The 23,228-nt window shown below is 44.0% G+C and overlaps 1 protein-coding gene across 1 annotated transcript in view; it reads right to left on the minus strand.

Annotated features, from left to right (window-relative positions):
• IQCH (IQ motif containing H) overlaps nucleotides 1-23,228 on the minus strand; it is a gene marked incomplete at both ends in the record, with an annotated part of 220,231 nt that overhangs the window by 54,318 nt on the left and 142,685 nt on the right. The window contains 2 exon segments of the mRNA XM_080640562.1: nucleotides 5,377-5,663; nucleotides 10,469-10,589. Of these exon segments, the coding sequence (XP_080496688.1) occupies nucleotides 5,377-5,663; nucleotides 10,469-10,589 (408 nt within the window).

The following is a 23,228-nucleotide window of genomic DNA, read 5'->3' on the forward strand; positions in this document are numbered from 1 at the left end:
CCTACTCATTTCACAGCAGAGAAAACTGAGGCTGAGAGAAAGAAAGAGAGAAGCTCAAGGTAATACAGCACTTTAGAAAACAAACTAGAGCCAACTATTTGAAACTTTAGTATGAGAAAGAACATTACAAATAAACTTAAAATGCAAGTGACAGGGTTCAGTATCCAAGCACGGGAGGCTCAGGTGGCGCCCATTTGTGGCAGGTGAAGAAGACAGAGGGATTGGTCGGGAGATTAGTTGTTTACATTGAACAAATAAATACATTGATTGAGCAAATAAGCACACATATTGAGGAAAAAGAGACTAAGGTTTATCACTTTTGGAAAAGGTATTTATTTTTAAGTATGGAAAAGGGGAAGTCTAGAATCTTGAGGTGTTAGATTGGAATTAGAGATATTGGCAGGAATGCATGGTCTGAATATACATATATACAAATAGAGGCTTGTCAAATTGAGATCAGCACAATTTTAAAGCTATGACATTAGGTAACAATTAGAATAATAAAAGCAAAGGATGAAATAAATAGAGAAAAATATATACATTGATAGATATAGAAATAGTCATTGAAGCATAAATATATCTATGTTTGTGTTTGTATTGTGCAATATTATCTATTTCTTGCCTTGTCCACTGAAAGAGACCGGAAGCAATGACACTCCAGTAGCACTGAGAGCACTAAGAGCTCAGATCTCAATACTATCTTCCACTAGAAGGACCCAACGCTCTTAAGCTGATCCTAGGTCTGGGTCAGGGAAAGTGTAAGATAAACCTAAAACATCTCATTGTGTTAGAAAGTAAGACAATGCTCAAAGAATAATGGGAACACACCAAAGCAACACAAGAGCCACCCTGAAGGGTCTCCCACTAGCCAATCTGGGACAATTTGAACATCCAAATGATGAAAGTATGTAATGTAATTGACTAAAGAGAGTAGAAACTCATGAGTTCCAACTGTTATAAATACATGCATGCATACACATAAACACAATCCATGCATATTTACATACACACATACACATACGTAAATGAAAGATGGAGAATAAAAAGCTCTTCTGTGCAGTAGATTGCCAATGAATAAATGTAGAACGAAGTATGGAAATGAAAAATTACAATGGGACGACATCAAACTAAAAAGTTGTTGCACAGCAGAGGAAACCATCAACAAAACGAAAAGACAACCCACTGAATAGGAGAACATATTCACCAATGATGCATCTGATAATGGGTTAATATCCAAAATTTATGAAGAACTTACACAACTCAACACCAAAACCCCCCAAACAATCCAATTAAGAAATGGGCAAAGGTCCTGAATAGACACTTCTCCAAAGAGGACATACAGATGGCCAAGAGACCTATAAAAAGTTGTTTCATGTCACTAATCATCAGAGAAATGCAAATTAAAACCACAATGAGATGTCACCTCATCCCTGTCAGATTGGCTATCATCAATAAATCAACAAACAACAAGTGTTGGCGAGGATGTGGAAAAAAGGGAACCTTTGTGCACTGCTGGCAGGAATGCAGACTGGTGCACCCACTGTGGAAAGCAGTGTGGAGTCACCTCAAAAAGTTAAAAATGGAACTGCCTTATGACCCAGCTATTCCACTTCTGGGGATTTATCCAAAGAAACCCAAAACACTACTTTGAAAGAATATATGCACCCGTATGTTCATTGCAGCACTATTTACAATAGCCAAGATTTGGAAGCAGCCCAAGTGCCCATCAGTAGATGAGTAGAGAAAAAAAGCTGTGGTGCATTTACACAATGGAATACAACTTGGCCATAAAAAAAAAAAAAAAAAAAAAAGATATCTTGCCTTTTGCAACAGCATGGATGGACCTAGAGAATATTACACTAAGTAAAATAAACCAGTCAGAGAAAGGCAAATACCATATGGTTTCACTTATATGTGGAATCTAATGAACAATATAAACTAACAAACAGAATAGAAACAGACTCATAGATACAGAGAACAGACTGACAGCTGTCAGAGGGGAGAGGGGTTGGGGAGATGAGCTAAAATGGTGAAGGGATTGACCAAAGAACAAAACAAAACAAAAAACCCTCATCGACACAGACAAGAGTAACCCTCATCAACACAGACAAGAATATGATGATTACCAGAGGGAAAGGAGGGAAAGGAGGGGGAGGTAGAAGAGGGTAAAGGGGGAATAAGTGGTGATGGAAGGAGACTTGACTTGGGGTGGTGAACACACAATACAATATACAGATGATATATTATACACTTGAAACCTTTGTTCTTTTATTAAGCAACTAGAGGCCCAATGCATGAAATTCGTGCAAGAGTAGGCCTTCCCTCCCCTGGCTTCCCTCTGGAACCCGGGACCCGGGCTTCTCTCTGGCCTCTGGCCGCTGGCAGGCACCTGGAACCCGGGCTTCCCTTGCAGCCCTGGCTTCATCGGGAAGGTCATCCAGAAGGACATCTGGTCTAATTAACATACTATGCTTTTATTATTATAGATGTCACCCCAATAAATTCAATAAAAATTTTTTAAAAAGTAAATTACTACCATCATAGTGGTGGCTGGCTCAGGAGAGTTGGCAATGGGTGCTAAGTTTTGCGGGTGGCAATTTGATGAGGAATAAGATATTGGTGTACTCTTGGAATACCTTTCCACAAATATTACTTTGTAAAGTAATCAACTACACAAGCAAAAGTTACAAAATCAATAAATTACAAAGGAAAAATTATGATTTTTATGGTGAAGAAACATGGCTAAAAAAAGAAAGAGAAAAGCTACAGATGACAATCTGGGAGAAGATATTTGCAATATGTACAACCATCAAAGGATAATAGTTCCTTATATAAAAAGAGCTTGAACAAATCAGCATTTATATTATAGTTCAAGTTAAAAGGGGCAAGATATATGATAAGGCAATTAAGACAATATACATAAATAGCCAGCAAACATATGAAAAGATGTTCGTTATCAATAATAATCAAAGAAATACTGAGGAAAACAAGATGACATTTCCCCCCTGTTAGACTGGCAAAAAAGAAAAGGTCGATAGTATGCCAGTCCCTTCATTGGCCCCACAATGCCTGCCAATCAGAAAAGAAACTAAGGTGCTTTCTGAAGTGATGCTATTTGCAAAATGGCTAGACAGTACTCGAGTAATTTTGCAAACACGTACATATACTATACAGAGAGCTAACCTACTTCCCTTGCCAATGTAGAAACACCCCTGATGTACTTCCTGAGAACTTCCTCCACTTTCCTATTGAAAGTTGTAACACAAATGGCCGTATACTCAAGTATTAACAGGAAGGGATGAGAAGTCATAGCGTGATAAAACCAGAGAACCCTAGGTTAATATTTATCTACCACATCCATCAACTGATGTCTGAGCTCTTTCTCTAAAAGCCTTGGCACCACCATCCAGCATCTGCTAGAGTACCCTCTAAATTGTTCATTAATTCATTCTTTCAACAAATATTTACTGGACACCTACTTTGTTCCCGGGCAGAAATTGTGCTGAGAATTGAGGAGGGAGTAAAAAGAGACACAGTACATCTCCTCAGAGAGCTTATGTTCTACAGGAGGAGACAGCTTTAATCAGAGAATCATGTAAACACCTTTAAAATTGTAACTCTGGTAAGTGGTGTGAAGGAGAGGTACATGGTGATGTGAGAACCTAAAACAGGTGAGTTTGGCTTTGTCAGGGAAGACTCCCCTAAGAAAGCATGGCTTGCGCTGAAATATAATGAATGGGAAGGGGGTTAACTAGATAAAGAAGAAGAGGCAAGAGCATTTCAGGTGGAGGGGCAGCATGTGTAAAGGCCCTGAGGCAGGAGGTGGTATGATGACTAAGGGGAGCAGAGAGAGGCTGTTGTGGTTGAAAAAAAGAGAGGAATAGAGAGGGCACATGGGACCAGTTAAGTGAAGGGTAGGATCGTTATCCCAGAACCACAGAAGGGTGGGTCACCCAGGGACAGGACCCGCTCACTGCCATGTGCAATTCTCCCTGTAGCAAATGCAAATAAATAAAAACCACAAGTTAACCAGCCCCATAGTTCCAGCCTCCCTCCTGCCCCAAAGATGGCAGGTTTAATCCTTCTTTCTCAATACAAACATTTGGGGAGGGCCACCTCCCCTGCTCCGCGCCCCCATTCCCTGCCACTCAGCTCTTCCACCAGAGGCACTGTTTCTTTGCTCCCTCCTCCCAGGGTAGATTATTTCTGAATGCCCTTTAGTTGTCTTGTTCTCTCTCAAAGTGTGGACCTGAGAAAGGAATGTAAAACCAATGGAGGGCTCAGGAAGGCAAATGGAAAATGATTATTGAACAAGCTAGAAACTGCCCAAACATAAACTTTCACTTTGAAACCATCATCGGACTGAAATGGATAATCATGAACCTGAGAATAATGAATATAAAACAACTAGAGTGCATTTACAACGTTGGCTGGCCAGAGGATATCGGGAGAGGGAGGACAGGAGGCCTTTTTATCCTTTAGACAGAAGTCTGGTCACCCATCACTAACCGAGGAGGAACTGAACATTTAAAAACAAATCCTGTGAAGTAGTAGTGAATCTAAACATTATAATCAAGAATGTTATACATCAGAGCCACACATGTCCAATGAGGATCTTCCAGATGAAATATTGAATATAGAAAAGCATGTTGTAGAATGATAACATATAGGATGTTCTGATCTATAAAAAGTTGATGCAACTATATATTATATATTGGTAATCAGTGTGCATAAAGATGTTGAAAGGAATCTAAGTCCCAAATGTGAGACAGTGGCCACCTCTGGGAGGAGGAAGGGCCACACGAGGAGGACTGGCAAGGAGTACATAGGACTGGAGTGGTACTGGCACCATTTTATTTCTTAAGCTGGGTCAGGACACATAATGTTAATTATATTATTATTTAAACTTTTTTATATTTATAAAATATTTTTCAACACATTTTTTTAGAAGAAAAAAATTGACAACCTAAGTTTCTGGTGAATTACTAAGAAAAGGAACAGACACAAGGACTCAACTCCTTTCTGATGATTGACATTCTATTTAAAAACAGGTTCTAGACAGGTTCTATCCCTAGATGGCATAAAATGAACTCATGATAAGACACAGGCAGAGAATTAAGGCCCAATTAACAGAGCTATGTGGCATGAGCTGTCGTCACTTAAACTCCAACTGTACCCAAATGAGAAGACCCTGTATTTCCAGACATAAAGCCTGGTCTCACATTGATTGGCACAGACCATGTGGGTGCTGAATTACGGTCAGCTCACCCGGTGAGCAGTGAATCTTAGAAGCTCCCTTCCATGCCCGGTTGCATGGGTGTAAACAGTGTGGAGTCTACATATTTTAGTAGTTCACGTGGTATCAAGTTGACTTACCTGCTGTTCCATGGTGCTTGGGTCAATAAAGGTCACCAGGTCTATAGAAAAGTAACCGACCACATTTCTCAGTTTACAAGCTTTTCCAATTTGGAGGCACAAAGGAATGAGAACTTGGGAATTCACTGAGGCCTGAGGCATGGTGGTACCAGAGGAGATGAAGGGACCCTCTGCATGCAACTGGTCCCCCGTGGACAGCACTCTGATTTCTCCGTTGGGCTCTATGAGCATGTCCACTGTCAGGTTGGTGACACTTTCCACAGGTGGGTATGCTTCGACCACGCCTCCTGGTGGGAAAAGCGTGGAGTAGGTGAAAGGATTCACTCACCTGGACTGAGCCCACTTAGAGCAGAAAGAAAGAGGCCAGGCCTCGGCAGATGGACTGGGTCTCAGGTTGTGCATCTGCCATTTCTTGGGAGACTTTGGGCAAGTAGCTTCAATTCTCTGAACTTCCTTTCCCTCATCTGTCCAATGGGTGTAATAAAACCAACTGACCAGGTTGTTGTGAGTCTTACAGGTGCAGTGTTTATAGTATGTAGCCCAATGGTTGGCATACAGAAGGGCTCAATGGATGGAAGTTTTCTGATCATACTAAGGGAGGCACTGTAAATATCCCCAAGTGTATGCCCATCTACACTAATAAAAGAGAAATATGCAAATTGACCATACCTCCATGACACCCGCCAGCCAATCAGGAGTGAATATGCAAATTAACCCAACAAATATGGTGGGTTAATTTGCATACACAGGTGCAGAGCGAAGACTGAAGACTGAAGACTGAAGAGGCTTGGCTTCTCTGCTGCGGCCCGAGCAAAGGCCTGGGTCCTGGATGCTGGAGGAAAACCGGTGCCGGCAGCCAGGGGAAGGAAGGCCTATTGCACGAATCTTCATGCAACAGGCCTCTAGTTCATTATATAAATGATGAACCTAAGACCAATAGGCAGATCCCTTAGGGGCAAATAGCTGCCCAAGGCCCACAGTTCAGACCTTGATGATTAGTGCTCTTTCTGTTCAACTGCACTGCTTTGTGAAGTTTTGACAGGTTAGGGCTTTTATTAGACATAAGAGAACACTGACCATCATGTCGGCCAAAGGAACCCTATCGAAAGCCAGTTGTAAATTATTTTTGAAAATGCAGAGCCAGGAGAGATTCTTGAGGGACAGGTGTGCCTCCTCTTTGCTGATAATGAGAGCTTTATAATTTATCATATTTACCTTTTACTCTGCATACAAAAATCACAAATTTGATGCTTAATCACAGCAATAATAGTAGCCCCAGCTAATTTTGTGGGCTAGCCCAGTGGTGTTCACAAATATAACATGGCCCTGGCTTTGTTTTTTAGGCCTAATGTAAGTCTTACTGTAGATATCCCATTTGTAAAAAACAATTTTAAATATTACTTGTAAAGAATTAGATGATGTAATTTAAAAATCAGAACAGCTAAGTGTCCCCTAGACATGGTGGGCTCAGGAGCCTGACAGTATGAAGATAAACTTGGTCTGTTATTTCACAAACATGCTGGGAGGTGACCTCTGCCCACAGGCTTTGAGCAGCGTCCACGGTGAAATCTTGAGACTTTGGCGGTTCTTAAATGCAGCCATCTGTTATTTTATGCAAAGGCACTCTCCTTACATTTCTAGAAATGTTGTTGGAACTGGCCCTAAAGAAGGCTGAGTTTTAGAAGGAAAATGGACTTATTTTTTTGGTTGGTTTGAGATATGCTTTTCTTCAAATGAGGCCTACTAGAGTTCTGCTGTACCTAAATGCCAGCTGTTGGGGAGTTAGCAAGGTTAACTCAATAAAACAACAACAAAATCCACAAAAAAACCCAACACCCATTGAGTCTCTCTGATTTAGATAACTTTATGACTTTAGCTGTCACATACATTTCAAAAGACAGTGCTTCAGAAGAAATACATTGTCCTTTATACTTACATGATTACTTTAAATTTTTACTTCAAAGTAGCTTATTTGTATGGTCCTTTCAGCATCATGACCACAATGTTTTCACTGTTAATTTTGTTCCTTTCAAAGCAATTAATTCCTTTTTAAAAATAAAAGGGTATTGCCTTTGATTTAATCCTATGGCAATGCAGAAATCAAATGTGTAGGACATTTTGTGGCCATAAGCACACTTGAGAGAGCAGAAATGAAATGAGCCAGGCAATGGTGGGAGATGGTGGGTGGTCAGAAAGCCGGGGGACAGCCTTGTTCAATCAGTGAACATTTACTAGGCCTGACTAGGCTCAGAGCTGGGCAGAGGTTTGAAAACACATGACTTACTAGAACCGTTTTGTTTTTTGTTTTTCTGAGATGTGCTAAAATGGTAGGATCTCACTGTGTTCCCATTCACCACATGGTAGTGAGTTTGCCCAAGTCACTTCTTAGCTTTGAGCCTGTTTATTCATCTATAAAATTGGCTCTTTAATAAAGCTAGTTCTACCTCTCATAAATAGGCACTGTTTATAATATGGCTGAAAGAAAGAAAAAGAAGGAAGGAAGGAAGGAAGGAAGGAAGGAAGGAAGGAAGGAAGGAAGTTAGAAAGGAAGGAAAAAAGAAAGAGAAAAAGGCTGAAAGAAAGGATAGAGATGAACGGATGAACAGAGGGTCAGGTGAAGCCTAAACTTGTAGTTATACAGCTCTGAGGAGACAAGATAGGGGCTGGGAACACTCTTTCTACTCTGCAAAGATCAGATGAAAATACATAGATTAAAGGAAGATTTGCACGCTGACCTTGGGCGATCTGGGAACTTCCTAATATCCTGTCCTGGATGGACCTGGAGACCTTCATGTCTGTCTTTCTCTTCTAACTTAAAAGGGCTCTCTTATTCTTTTTAAATCCTCACCCTAAGATATGCTTTCATTGCTTTGAGAGGAAGAGAGAGAGAGAGAGAGAGAGAGAGAGAGAGAGAGAGAGAGACATCGATTGCCTCCGTACTCAATCCAACCTGGGATTGAACTTGTAATCTTTTGGTGTATGAGACAACACTCCAACCGACTGAGCCACCTGGCCAGGGCAAGAATCCCTTATTCTTTTTGTTGTTGTTAATAGAGAATGTTTTTCCATTGATTTTTTTTTTTTTTTTAGAGAGAGTGGAAGGGAGGGGAGAGACAGAGAAACATTGTTGTGAGAGAGACACATCAAGTGGTTGCCTCCCTTGACTGGGGAGGGGATGAAGTCTGCAACTGAGGTAAGGTGCCCTTGACTAGAATAGAACCTGAGACCCTTTAGTTCTCAGGCCGAAGCTCAATCCACTGAGCCAAACCACACAGGGCAAGAATCCCTTATTCTTGACCATTTTCTTTTGTTGTTGTCATCAGTACCTTATTTTCTTCTAGTTATGCTTGGGGTTGACTCTTTTAGTTTGTTTTTTCTGTCAGTGGGTACATATGGAAATTTGTGGAATTACGGACATTTAGATTTGAGAGAACACTGGAGATCATGCAGCAATATCTTCCCCACCCGTGAAAACCCTTTTCAACATTCTTGTTAGATGGCTGGCCATCCAACCCCTTGCTTAAATAATTCGTTAGCAGTGTTGGCTAAGCCCTCCAATCCCACCCTGCCCACCAGTGTATTCCAACAACCCACAGGTCTCGGTACTCTCTCACACACTAAGCCAAGATGTGTTCCTTGATAAATATCCCACCAGCTCTGGGCTCTGGCCAACACCCCTGGAGCAACACAGGCGCAGCCTTTTGTTGACTCTATTGTATAACAACAGAGTGATTTGGGGCAAGGTAGCTGATCTCTTGTACTGCAGTTTCTTCCTCTACAAGACAGGGGTGATAATGGTACACACCTCATAGGATTATTAGGAGGACCAAATGAATTAATATACATGTACTTAGAATAGTGCCTGGCACACAATATGCACCATTGGTGCTTATTATGCTATCGTCACTGCTATTAGCATGATTGTGCTATTGCTGCTGCTGTTGTTACCATACAATATTACAGTATTATGATATTATTACATATTGATGTTAATATAATATTATCACCTGATGGTGGTGAATAGATGAAAATATATCTTTTGTAGTCTGTTACACTAGCCTTCTCTTTTTATTCATGTGGGTAAGCATATAAGAATATCTGCCTGATGCTGTAACCTCCTAGAGAGTAAGCAGCACTGCATGGGTGTCTCTGGGTGTAACACTCCCACAGGGATCTCTGCCACTGGGGATAAACATCATTTGCTCCATTCATTCCCTCATTCACGGGCCTCCTAATGTCCTTAGAAAATGAGGATGAGTTAGGAGGAGGAGGGTGAAAGGAACTGAACTGTAGAGGATCCTTATTTAGCAACTAGAGGCCAGGTGCATGAAATTCTTGCACGGGGAGGAGGTGGGGAGGGAGTCCTTCAGTCTGGCCTGCACCCTCTCACAATCCGGGACCGTTGGCTTCTAACTGCTCACCTGCCTGTCTGCCTGATCACCCCTAACCACTCTGCCTGCCTGCCTGATCGCCCCTAACCACCTCTGCCTTTGCCCCCGCCACCAAGGCTTCATCTGGAAGGATGTCCAGAATGATATCCGGAAGGTCGTTCGGCTGTCCGGTCTAATTAGCATATTACACTTTTATTATTATAGATTCTACCTTCACAAAGGGAAGTGAGACCATTTCTACCCTCCCAGGAAACAGGAGGAAACTGACATTTATTTCCCATTGCAGGTAGAATCCTTCACATCTGTTTCGCTGACTCCTCCCACCAACTCTGAAGTAGGTGAGTACAAAAACTGGGCCTCCGAGGGTTTAAGAACTTTGCTCCTGGTCATGGTGAGATCCAGATCCAGGTCACCGGGTTGCAAGGCCCACCTCTCAGGAGAAGTCTGTGGTGCACGCAAAGGGCTGCGATCCTGTGCTGCGCCTGCCACGCTTGGTGTGCTCAGTTCCTATTTACTTAAGGGGCCGAGTGCAAGATAAATATTTAGGCAAAGTTTAAAAGAGGATTGAGTCTGCTGTTGGAGCCCTTTTCCAAACCAACACAAGAGATGCAAGGTGTTTAAATTGGCCCCAGGTTGACCCAAAACTAGAATTCAAGGTTGTGGAAACGGGTGCTCAATAGAAACTTTACAGTCTTATTTACCTTGACTGAGAAGTGTGGAGAGGAATTTCCTCCACGTGGGGAAGCGTTTCCCATTGACTGGCTGAGCGTGCTGTGCTAAAAGGCCCGCCAGCTCCTCGGAGATCTTCATCAAAGCTGGCTCCTGCAGAAACAAATTAAATAGAACCACAAGCAATTTTACTACAGAAATGAAAACTGCTTGTGGAGTGATTAAAAACCAGGCCTCCAACAGGCAAAAAAAAATGTGGTTACTGTTTACCCAGAGTCAGAAAGCCATTTTGAAAAGTTTCTCTATTTTTCTAGCCATTTCCATTTTCATATTTCAAAGTGATGTGGCCCCTAAATGTTGCTGCTCATGTGCCTGTTGTCCCTGAAAGGCAGCCTCTGTCTGCGCAGCAGGCAATCCGGGTGTCAGCCCACAGCTGCCTGACCAGCTGTGTCCTTGGGCAATGTGCCTCCCCACTCGGGGCCTCAGTTTCTCATTATGTAAAATCAGATCCTTTAGACCTGAATGTTTTCACTCTACGACTCTACCAGGGCTGACCTGAGAGAGATTAGAGTGGGCAGGATCTTTCTTGGGCACCTCCATCTCTTTAAGCTGTGCCCCCTCCCCCTTGGTGGGGGGCTTCCATGTAACCATGTAAACAAAACCTTAAACTTTGGGCTGACACTAAATGTGGGGCTTTAGGTGGGGGCAGGTTGGAGGAGTGAGGTGAGGAGGGGGGTTGACCCCAGTTTCCCACATTTCCCATAGTTCACAGCTTCACTTAACTAGATGTGAGACTGGCCCCCTAGCATCATAAAACAATCTCAAACTACAGAGCCTCCTGTCAAAATGAAAACAGTAGGAAACCCTCTTATGAATAAGAAGCTTGGCTTTTTGATATAAAAGCCTTGGTTTGCCAGGACAATTTTTTTTTTTATAATCTTAGACTGTCTAAACATTTTCAAAGAGAAGAGACTATCTAAACATTTTCAAATGGAAGTCATCTCCAGATTTCATTTCTGCATGAAGTAGGGCAGGGCCGAAGATGTAAAACCATTTAATGGGCAGTATTCATATTTAAAATATGGGATGCTTGGCTGGTGTGGCTCAGTGGTTGAGCACTGACCTGTGAACCAGGAGGTCATAGTTTGATTCCTGGTCAGAGCATTTGCCCAGGTTTCGGGCTCGATCCCCAGTAGGGGATGTGGAGGAGGCAGCTGATGGATGATTCTCTCCTGTCATTGATGTTTCTATCTCTCTCCCTCTCTCTTCCTCTCTCTGAACTCAATTAAAAAAATAAAATAAATAAAATATGGGACACTGGCAAGAAGAACTCAGGCTTACTTTGGGTGGCTGAGAACTTCCAAATCTGAGTGAAGTCTCAGTAATTTGGGGGTTGGGGAAAAAAATTAGCTTTGGTGAGTGGGGCTAGAAGGAATCAGAAATAATCTGTAAGCTCATTTATTTCCACATTCCCTGACATTAAAAAGTGATTTCCTCTCCCCCCCCTCCCCCCAGCTCCTTGGCACACTTGGCTCATTCTGGGTCTAGTGCCCTCTGAACATCTACATTAGAAGACAAGCATCTGAGAATATATATACCCTAGGCAGGTCCAAATAATCTGAATAATTTCTGAAATGTCCAGAAAATCCTGGTGGGCGAGTCTGATTAGTTAGCTTAGCATGTGCTTGCATACAAAACAAGAATGCCAGGAGAAGGGGAGTGCCGGGGACCACACCCATTCAGGAGGCTCCGGGCACAGTGAGGGGAGTCTGTGAAGAAGGGCTGAGGGGCGGCTGTTCAGCAGCCTCTGCCTGGGGAGGTGGAGGCAGGGAAAGTGCTGCCAGAGCAGGGGTCTTTCCCCTTTCGTATCTTGTACACTGTACACGTCTGTCCTGTTCTCACTGCCCATCCCGTCATCTCTCACAGGCCTGCATCTAAACCACAAACAAGCGCATAGGACACAGTTCCGCAACCTCCGTCTTTGAGCACTGTCCTCCAAACTCCTCTTTCTTTTCTACACTTGTTTCTGTTAAAACCATTCTACCTTATTGAAGAGACCGATTGTCTGTGATTCATGAAGTGGCCGAAAGCTGGGGCCAGGAAGCATAGCTGTGGATTCCCACCCTGCTCGGGACGACCAAGTTCAAGGAAGGGAAGCCCCGCAGGCCGGCCGAACCCTCTCCCAGGACAGCGAGACTTCCCTTTTGTTCCGCCTTCCGCCCTGCTTCTGACAGGGGTTGAACCATCTTCCCAGGGATCTGTTATGTGATCATTCACATCAGGACATCAAAGGGAAAGAATTCACCCACTCACTCACTCATTCATTCATTCATTCATTCACCCATCCACATATCAAAAATTACAGGTACAGTAGAATAGTGGTTGTCGGAGCCGGGGGAGTGGGGAATGGGGAGTCAATGTTTACTGGGTACAGAGTTTCAGTTTTACAAGAGGAAAAGAGTGATGGAGATGGATGGTGGTGATGGTTGCACGACATTATAAACCTATTTAATACCACCCAACTGTACACTTAAAAGTCGTTAAGATGGTAAATGTTATGTTACATGTATTTTAGCACAATAAAATTGGGGAAAATGACAGGATGTCAGGCCTTTTAAGTTGCTGAACTAGAGAAAAACATGTTTAGGTACTGTGGGAGATTGCGATGGAGAGGATGCAGTACAGGAGTAGGTGAAAGCCTTGCCACCTAAATTTTGAAACTAGATCTCCATCCACTTGACACCTGAGGACGGGCCTCTGGTCCCTAATGTAGCCTCGCTTGTCTCCTCTCCAGCTCTCAGCCTCACCCCTGCTGCCTTGGTCCCATCTCAATGTCTGCTTCCTTCCTCCTCTCCTCCCCTGGCTGCCTCCTTCCGACCCTTTGGTCACACCTCCACCAGGAAGCCTTCTCTGCTACCCAGTGGGTGTCCTCTCTCTGCTCTCCAGCTCCTTAGTGGGGTGGTCGGTGGCTTTGAGGTCAGTCTCCCCAGCGCTCAGCACAGTGAGCACTAAATGTTTGCAGAATGAATCATGGCAGCAGTAAACATAGGGACCCAGCCCCAAACAGCTGAATAAGAGAAAATGGAAAACAGGCTCCCTCCTTGCTGCCCAGGAACTGCCCGAGTGATGACCATGGAGGAACCACGAATCTTCCTGGGTGGATGCTGTAGGGTTCCTGCCTCTGAGGGGCACTGGGAAGGAAAGTGAGGTGACATTTATGCTGCGTGAGGGCCAATAATGAAATCGGAAGACGCATCTGGACACTGCCAGGTGCCACCGCCACCTCTGCTCACAAGGCCAGCCGTTCGGCTTGACCCGCTGCGTTCGTGCTGTGTGCAAAGCCCCAGCGCGGGGGACATTTCCCAGAGGAAAGTCTGCTGTGGGAATCGGGGGGCGGGGGCGGTGACTGAGTCCTGTCATGAGAAGTCCACTGCTAGGGGCATGGGTGGGGTGACACTCAGTGGAGGATGCTGGGACCCACAGAGGCAGCTTGGGCCATGATTATCTCTCTGAGGGAAAAACGTGGAGACAAATAATGGGGAGACAAATAAGTTAATATCTGTTAACTTATTTCTTTATTTTTAAAGCACCTGACAGGAAATACAATAATTCTAAGAGTGGCCTTAATACCAATGAATTATCCCTCTGTCTATGCCTACCAAAAAAAAAGAAAAGAAAAGAAAAGAAAAGAATACAGCAAGAAAGGGCATCAAAATGATATTCTGTGTAAGAGATTCAATTTACCCCCACCCCTGACCCCTATCCCCAAAACAACCCTCCACAGCATAGTGCCTGCTGGGGACTCAGCTGCTTGTGAACTGGGGTGGGGAGGTGGTGAGGCCAGAGCTCAAATCCAGGTGCCAAGGACTCCATCACAGCAGCAGCTGACACACTGAGACACCGCTTCCTTAGGAACAAGCGGGCACAGTGGTCACACAGGGCCTCCTGATGTTGGCCGTGAGTTCTCAGTTTGGGGGGCAGTTTCTGTTTGCTAGTGATTATCATTCTGCATAGTACAAACATAATTACTGCACCTTTAAGGGTGGATGCTGGGAAGGGAAGATCTATAGCTATTTGGGTTCATTCTGTTCAGAATAAATTTAAATACACACATACACACACTCACATACACAAGGACACAGCCATGCCAGAGAAACCCCCAAATTCATGTGAACCATCAAACAGTATTTGTAAAACACTCTCTTGTCAGAGCAGGCTCACATTCATTATCTCATTCAGTCCTTCTAGGAACACTCTGAGGCACAGCGCCCTCCCCTGCTTTACAAATGGGAAGTGGAGGCACCAGGACGTGGAGGTCTGTGCCAGCTCACCTGCTGAGCTGTCACATGCTGTTATTGGTTGATTTTTAACATGTGACTGAGAACAGAAAGCAATGGTGCTGAGGAACCATTGCTAGTCTGCTTTTCTTTCTGCTTTCTCACCCTCCGAGAGAGAGAGAAAGAGAGAGAGAGAGAGAGAGAGAGAGAGAGAGAGAGAGAGAGAGAGTGTGTGTGTGTGTGTGTGTGTGTGTGTGTGTATATGTATGTGTGTAGTCTGTTATAGGCCAGCAACCGGGCACATGTTCTCCATCTTAGAAACTTGGGAGTCAGTGTCTTTTCATTGAGTCGCATCAAAGTAACAGACCCCTGAGTCAGTGTGTCAGAGCGCCTATCACCCACCTGGAGCCGACCGTGGAGACCTGGTGACTATGGGGCTGTGGAAAGTATGGACCTTGTTGACAATAAACAAATGTTAGAAAAGTATCTTTTACTTTTTGGAAAAAATCAGAACTCCAGATTTTCATTCCATCAGGATTGCGCTGGCTCTGCCCATCACAATAGCTGCTGGCCTGGGTGGAGCCGCTAACTCCAGAGCTGTTCCCACCCCTGCACAGCCTGTCACCTTTTGCCCAGCACCCACATTGATCCCTCAGCCTTGTCAGCCTTTGCCCAGCACCCACATTTACCCCTCAGCCTTGTTACCCTTTGTCCAGCACCCACATTTACCCCTCAGCCTTGTTACCCTTTGTCCAGCACCCACATTTACTCCTCAGAGTGTGACAGTAGTCGTGACCTTGGAGCGTTCCAGGAAGCATGGACCTTGCCTCTCAGCTCTTTCTCTTTTTCTATCAAGAAAGTGTAAATTTGAAGGAAGAGATATTTGACTGAAGGAAATTCAGGACATCTCAGGGGAAGCTGCTAGCATATCCAATTTAATACTGACTACAGCTACTTTAAACTCCTGAGAGTTAACTTTCTCAAGTAAATTCTGCGTGTGTGTGTGTGTGTGTGTGTGTGTGTGTGTGTGTTGGGGAGGATAGGAGAGGAGGAAGAAGGAATACAAATGAGAATGCTCTAAGTATCAGTCCCACCAAAACTCATTTTGCCTTAGAAGCTTTTTTGCTGGCTTTGCAGTGGTGAGTTAAGCAAATAGCTTCTTGGCTAATCACCTCCAATCTCCTACATCAGACATTGTTTGACAGTGTTCAGAAGAGAAACCCAGGACACACCTAGATAGTCCTGCTTTACAGAGCTTTCTGATGTCCCTAAAAGGAGGGATGGCTCGAGGCACAAAGATGGAGAGGAGGGAGGGATTCCAAATTCGAGGATGAGTTTGCTGTGCATGAGCTACTTTTTACCATTGTAGTCACTTTCTAGGTACGATAACAGCTCTCACTTGTGGAAGGCTTACCAAGTGGCAGGCCTGTAGCAAGGGGTTTATATTTATTATCTCAAAGCCATTCGCGGAAGTGGTTACTCTATTCCCTATTTCATGTCACACAGACATGAAGTAGCAAAGCTGGGATTCAAATCCAGACAAGATCAGGTGCGTTCAGGGTGGTATGGCCAGAGACGGGATTCAAATCCAGTTGCTACGAGGATGGCACAGTGCAGTGGGATCTGTAACTGCCCTTGGTGGGCATAAATGAGCACGCTGGGTCAGATGAGGTCATCCGCATGTGAGGCTAAGTCTGTGCTGTCAAATTGATGAAAAAATGGTAGAGTGGACAACTGTTGTTGGCTGTCCAGCATCTTTGCCCCTCTTTCAGGGTAATGATGTCCCAAACACCTTTTCAGGAACTGCCACTATCCCATTCTTAGCTATGCAAGTTGACTGAGAGTGACTCTCCCCTCAGCTCCCAGGTTGGGGCCCTGCTTAGCAAAGCCATACCCTGGCCACAGTCATTGGTGCAGGATGGGCACGTGACCCACGTAGTCCAGTCAGATGTTAGGAAGCCCTTCCCCGGGCCTCTTGAGTGTGCTGCGCCAGCACAACCAGGTTCGGTGAGCCTGAGAGGGGGCAGTGAAGCATTAAGAAAAGACAGACAAGAGAATAAAGCTGGGTCTGGGTGGGACGCTGCCCTCTCTGATGGAGAGAGACAGTGCCACGGCCTGCAAGCCGAGTCTTTATTTTATAGCCAGATTCTACGAGGCAAAGCAAGGGCGTGGTTACAACGTTCTCTGGGTTCCCAATCGACTCAATTACATGCACCTCAATTACAAGCTTTGTTTACTTGCTGCACCTCCTGCAGCTTATATCACTTGGCCACGTGGGACCACAGGTTCGGGCCATAACCTGTCCAAACGCTGTAGCCGCTCTCCACACTGAGAAAGAGGCTTTATGCTCTTCTGAGAATGCTACCAGGCGAGATGTTCTCTCTTCCTATTGCCTTGACCAAGAACAAGCTCCAGGAGCTACTGCAGCCATCGTTAACCCTGAGGACAGCAGCCTTCGGATGGAGCCGACATGGTGTGATAGAGAGGTGAGATGGAAAGCAACTGGATCCTGGGTGATACTGAGCCACTGGAGTAAGCCTTGTTGGAAGCCAGACCAATCTTTGCATTTTCAGTGAGCCGAGATAATAAATTCTCGATATCGTAAAAGCTATTTTGAGTTGGGTTTGCGATTACTTGAAGTTTAAACATTTTAAACTGACACCAGTGGGTGGGCCGCACCATGGCTTGCGGAATCCATGGTGGACGCAGAGGCCAGCAAATGCTCTGGTCCCTCCTGGGCACGGGTTCCTCTCGTCCTGCAGTCAGTAGTGGAGTTTGCGCTCATTCCTTTCCACGAAGAGGGTGAGAAACAGTCCCTCCTTAGAGTGCAAAAATATGCTGAGAGGACGAAGAAAAAACGAAACGGTCTCCAGCAAGTCGTAAACTACTTCCCACACCTACTTAAAGCTTAAGACTGCTTTAGTGCTCCATGTTTAATTGTTAATTGAGAATTTAAAAATCAAAAATGCCAACTTTGCCTCCGACGAGATGGAAAATTATGCTGCCGTAGAAGGTACCATAATGTAAAACAGCCAGCATTACCGAGGCACACAAATGTTTTTGGTATGTGAAATTGCTTTGTAAAATATTTGCTCCATCTGCCGAAAGCGGCAAAGACAATTTTCCCTTGATAGCTAATGGCCCATCTCGGCTGTGTGGCAAGCGATTCGCTGCGGTGGCGGCTCTCATTAAACACAATGGTGAAAACGCGGCCATAACCCCACGCTCCGTGGCTCATCCCCCCGCCGCCCCGGAGCCGGCCCGCTCTCCCGGCCTCCACCCTGGCCCCACGCGCGGGCCCGGCAGTGGATCCGACTGGAGAAGCGTTCTGTCCAACTGAGGCGCAGATGTCGCGCCTGCATCCGGAGCTCGGCACAACCGCGTCGCCCCACCAGAAACTCGAGACAGGTTCATTGCCGCCCAACTTTCTGGCACTTAAACCGCTGTTCCCCCCCTCTCCGCAGGGGGCCGTGGTTTTCTTTCTAGGCTCCCCGAATCGCGCTGCAGCTGGGCTTTCCGTGGATAAAGATGAAGCGTTTCTTGAAATTCCTAATGGAACTTCGCTCACGCACAAAAGCGGAAAAAAATTCTCCCCGGGCCGGGGCTGCTGTCATAAAAGCCTGACGAATGCTGCCCTGGGTTCCCGGTGTGGGTGACGGCCTGCGATCGCTCTCTTTAAAGGAGTTGTTCACACGGCACCCTAAATTACTTCAGCATCTGCTAAAGGAACAATTAAAAATAAATAATCCAGGGTGGTTTAAAAAAAGAAGATGTTCCTGTTTGGGGAATGATACGGAAAAGTAGTTACAGCAGCAAGTGGCAGATTTAAAAAAAAATTTTTTTTTAATGCTGGAAGATGGGTTTTAAGGAAATTCTATTAAATATGAGTGACATCAAGCAGATACATATGACTGTTTTAAAGATCACACAATATTGGGAAGCAGAAACCATGCGGTTTAAAGCTCAACCGGAAGTGGAAGTAGCTATAATAATTATTATGATTGGTGATTGGTTTCTTTCTTTCCAGGTAGAGAAATATTACTGGTTGAAAAAAAAAATTGCATAAGCTGATTAAGCTCTTTAGTTGAAAATTAAAAACAAAAGAAAACATGTGCCCTTGGGGGGTTAATTTTTCTGTCAAGTGGTGGGGGAGAAGGGTGAATTTGTGGAATGAAATGAGAGACTCTGGGGAGAAATTATATTTTAATTTTAGACAGAAGGAATGGGCAAGCATCTACTTTTTAAAATCAGAGTGAAGAGCTGTACCTTTTCTGATATTCCCCCGTGTACAGATGCATATACGTAAGGTGGATGTGATAGCATTATATATTTATTATTGCTTTCTTTCTACAGACCATGCTTTGTTAAAATACCAGAAAGTAAGGATTTGTGTTCGATCTGGCACAATTACATGAAAGTCCCGGTCTTCTCAAGGGCATCCCTCTCTGCCCGAGGGGCATGGGGGACAGATGACCAGAAGCAAATGGCGCAGTCGCGGGCAAGGAGAGTGAAACTCATTTGGAATCCATTCCAAGTACCCAGGCCTGCTTTGTGGTTTTCAGCAAAGCAGATATTTCCAAAAGAACTCCAACGGGGATTCCCTGGATGTGAAAACACTAACCAATTCTCGTTCCTCTCATCTTTTGCTTTATTCCTTCCTTCCATGCTGTTATTGCAAAAAACTGGCAGTTAAATTCAATTGATTCAGAATATTCTGGATCCATATGGCCACCAACCCTGGAGCTGAGGCGGCGATAGCGCCTCACTGCTGTTCTCCAGCATTTGCCTCTCCCCTGGTCCCCAGATGGTGGGAGTAACATTTAAACCTCCTTTTCTCTGCCTCGTACAATAGACCTTGGCACCATTTCAACTGTTTACTCCGGTAATTAACAGCTCGGATACCACAACAATTACAACTCCTCCACTCTCACCACAATAATGCTATGAATTAGTGAGAGCTAATGGCTGGAAGGTAGAGTGTTTCCAGACTGCGAGATCTGTGCATTTTTAGAATAAAATAAAAGGTACAAACAGCACGCTTGCAGTAGACAATGATTACCTAGTAATTAGTTTACACAAAGCTTCCTATTTAATGGCAAAACGCTGTAATTAACGTGTGACAGAAAATCAAAGGGTACTTTGTAAGCATATGAAAAATTAACACTGCAGGCCCATAGCTTTATGTACTGATTAGAAGCATATTAAATCAATAGGACACACAAACCAACAGCTTGTAGAGCTGATTATTATAGGTCCTCGGAAGGGGGACCTGGCTTTCATTTAACTCGGGGAGGCAATTTTCGCTCTCCTGTCATCTTCCTCAGGCACAGAGAAGCACCTCAAACCCAACCCTGGCAGCTTCATGAAAATAACCACTGAACTGGAAGAAAACATTCTAAGTCATTTTCAGAGATAAGGAAAAATATGTAAATGATTAAGACTTTCCAGTGATTGTGGTGACGTGCTGCTACACTAATTAGAAAAGACACCAACTGGAACCGGAAAATGAAGCAACCGGGTCTCAGTCTTATGGTCAGAATAATCTCTATCGGGTCAATGCCTCTTTACTCAACATGTAGAAAGTTCAAGTAACTGGGATCATTTTCTCTTTTCAAATGATAAGAAGCCAGGGCGCTATCAAAGTTTATTCTTTTAAAGGCATTATCTGGGGAAATAAGCGGGTAGGCACAATTGGGTCACCATTCTGTATCTTCTACAAATTTATATAATGATAATTGATGCATTGAAAATATTCTGGAATCCTACAAGACCCTAAAAGACCTTCTAAATCATCAAAGAAAGATAATGTTGTGTGGACTTGTTCAATGTTACCTGAAATTTAATTGTAACGCAACTTTATGGTAATTTTAATAACAACAGGGAGCATCTCTTGAAGGCGTATTGTGTGTTGAGTACATTGCTAGTCGATTCCCAAAGGTTATCTCATTTAATTCTCATCATCTCCCCTCTAGACAGGTATTATCTCTCTTTACAGTTGAAGAGAGACTTGGAGAGCCCATGGTCCCCTGCTAAGTAATCTTGGTGTGCCTAGGCCAGGGGTGGGCAAACTTTTTGACTCGAGGGCCACAATGGGTTCTTAAACTGGGCCGGAGGGCCGGAACAAAAGCATGGATGGAGTGTTTGTGTGAACTAATATAAATTCAAAGTAAAGGAGCGGAGGGGAGAGCAAGAGAACCGGATAGAACAGCCGGATCCGGCCCACGGGCCGTAGTTTGCCCAAGGTTGGCCTAGGCTGTGGACGTTTGAGAGCAAAGGTTGCTGCATTGAAGGGACCTTTGTGTTTTTCGCAAGTCTCTGTAGAAAGCAGAAAACTTGCCACAAGGGTAGCAGGTCACAATGGCAGGACCTGGTGGGAAACATTTCTCTGGGATTTTCAAATGAGGGGTCTTTTCTAAATGTGGCGAGAACACTGGGCCAGCAGGTATGGATGTGCATTTCAAAGTAGGCACAACCATTTGTTAGCTATATGAACTTGGGCAAGTTACCTAACTTCCCAAACATCAGTTTCTCCATCTGTAAACAAAATAGCGATACCTTCCTTATCAAAGTGGTATGGGAGTAAATGAATAAAAACCTTAGAATTTTCCTGAGATTGAGTGAGACAATTCATGTAAAGTACATTGAAATGTCTGACACCCAGCTGGTATTCTATAATGCCATTATTGTTATTGTTGTTATTAAACACAAAGAAATGCAAGGCCTTAACAGTTTATTCATGGACCTACAAAAGAGGTCAAGTTTTTAAGATGTAAAAATAAATATACATAACAAATGAATAATTATTGCTATATACCTTACTGATTAAGGGAAAATTATATCCTAGATTTTTTTCTTAACCTAGAAAACCTAGATTTTCTCTTAATACCAAGATGTTGTGTTTTTTATATATAAAAAACAAATAATAAATAAGGACATGAAAAAGTATCTCTTCCTAGCAATTATAAGATGCATTTTGACATGTATAAAAAAAAGCAAGCTGGAAATAACCTAAAATTTCCAACTTAGTTGAATGGTTTAACATGTCAGAGTAAATCAGTATGAGAGAATATTATACAACCATTAATTGTGATGGCCAAATGTAAACATGGAAAATGTTGAAGATCTGATGTTTAAATAGCATATTTAGCTATGAGAAATTAATACAGCACATTTGGAAATTAATACACAAAAATGAAAACAACTATGCTTGAGAAATGTGGTTACAAACTTATTTGGTTAAATATATCTTTAATCTTGTTATATTTTAACTTTTCCAAAACATTATGTGGTTACAGGGTTATGGTTCTTCAGGATCACCTAATGAATACCTACTAAGTTCCATTCAAGGCACCAAGCTCAGCCACCCAATAGAGGCCCCTATGACCCAGGTACATGCCCATCTGAATGGAATGGATGGAGGTCTTCACAGTGGAGCATAGAGTTCTAAGGCACTGATTGATTGATGGTTCTCTTTTGTATTTGGTTTGTTAACTTTGTTCTATAAGGAAGCAAAACCACTGTGATTTATTCTACTTTTTCTAGGCTTGGGTGCCTTGAATTAGTGTATATGCTAGTATATGTATCCTAAATAAAAGGGTAATATGCAAATCGACTGAACAGCGGAACAACCGGTCGCTATGACCCGCACTGACCAACGCAGGAGCTGCTCCCTGGTGGTCAGTGCCCGCCCACAAGGGGAGTGCCTCCGGCCAGAAGCCGGGCTCATGGCTGGCGAGTGCAGCTGCGGTGGCGGGAGCCTCTTCCACCTCTGTGGCAGTGCTAAGGATGTCCAACTGCCGGCTTAGGCCTGCTCCCCGCAGAGAGCGGGCCTAAGCCATCCGCTGGACCAACCCTGAGAGCTCACGGACTGCTAAAGGGCGCAGGCTGGGCTGTGGGGACCCCCCCACCTCGAGTGCAGGAATGTCGTGCACCGGGCCTCTGGTATGAAATATAACAGTATACCTCAAAAGGCTTGGACTATACTGGTAAATAAGTACTCAATAATGTTTAACAAAGTACACCAAAGTACAAATACAGGTAAAACTTATCTTGCCCAGGGCTAAAATGCAAATATTATATAGTAGCTTAGGGCCAGTTCAGTTTCCCTTTTCTCCTTTTTCTTGTAAGTGGTAAATGTGTGATGCCAAGACCTCTACATCTTATACCATCCACCCAGGGAAACAGAGGCCCAAAGAAGGTCTGTCAGGGAAACCCAAAAGTAAACTGGCTTAGCTCTCTACACGGAGAAACCGTTTGACAAAGATCTGTTGAAAAGCAGCGTGACCAGTAGCATCACTGCCACCAAGCCAATCTCCCAGGAATGAGGGAGGGAAGATTTACCCTTTAAAAACGGAAATAGAAAACACCGCAAGGACTGGTACCACAGCAAATGTCCACCTGGTCTCCCTACGCTGTCTTAGGTGAGTGTGTCCACTTCCCCTACAAGTGTGCCTTCCTTGACTAAAGCCTTTATTCTTACTAAAGAAGTACCTCCGACTGGTGGGTAGGGGCTTTG

The sequence above is a fragment of the Plecotus auritus genome (assembly GCF_963455305.1).
Source record: "Plecotus auritus genome assembly, chromosome: 1".
In the NCBI taxonomy this organism is placed as follows: domain Eukaryota; kingdom Metazoa; phylum Chordata; class Mammalia; order Chiroptera; family Vespertilionidae; genus Plecotus; species Plecotus auritus.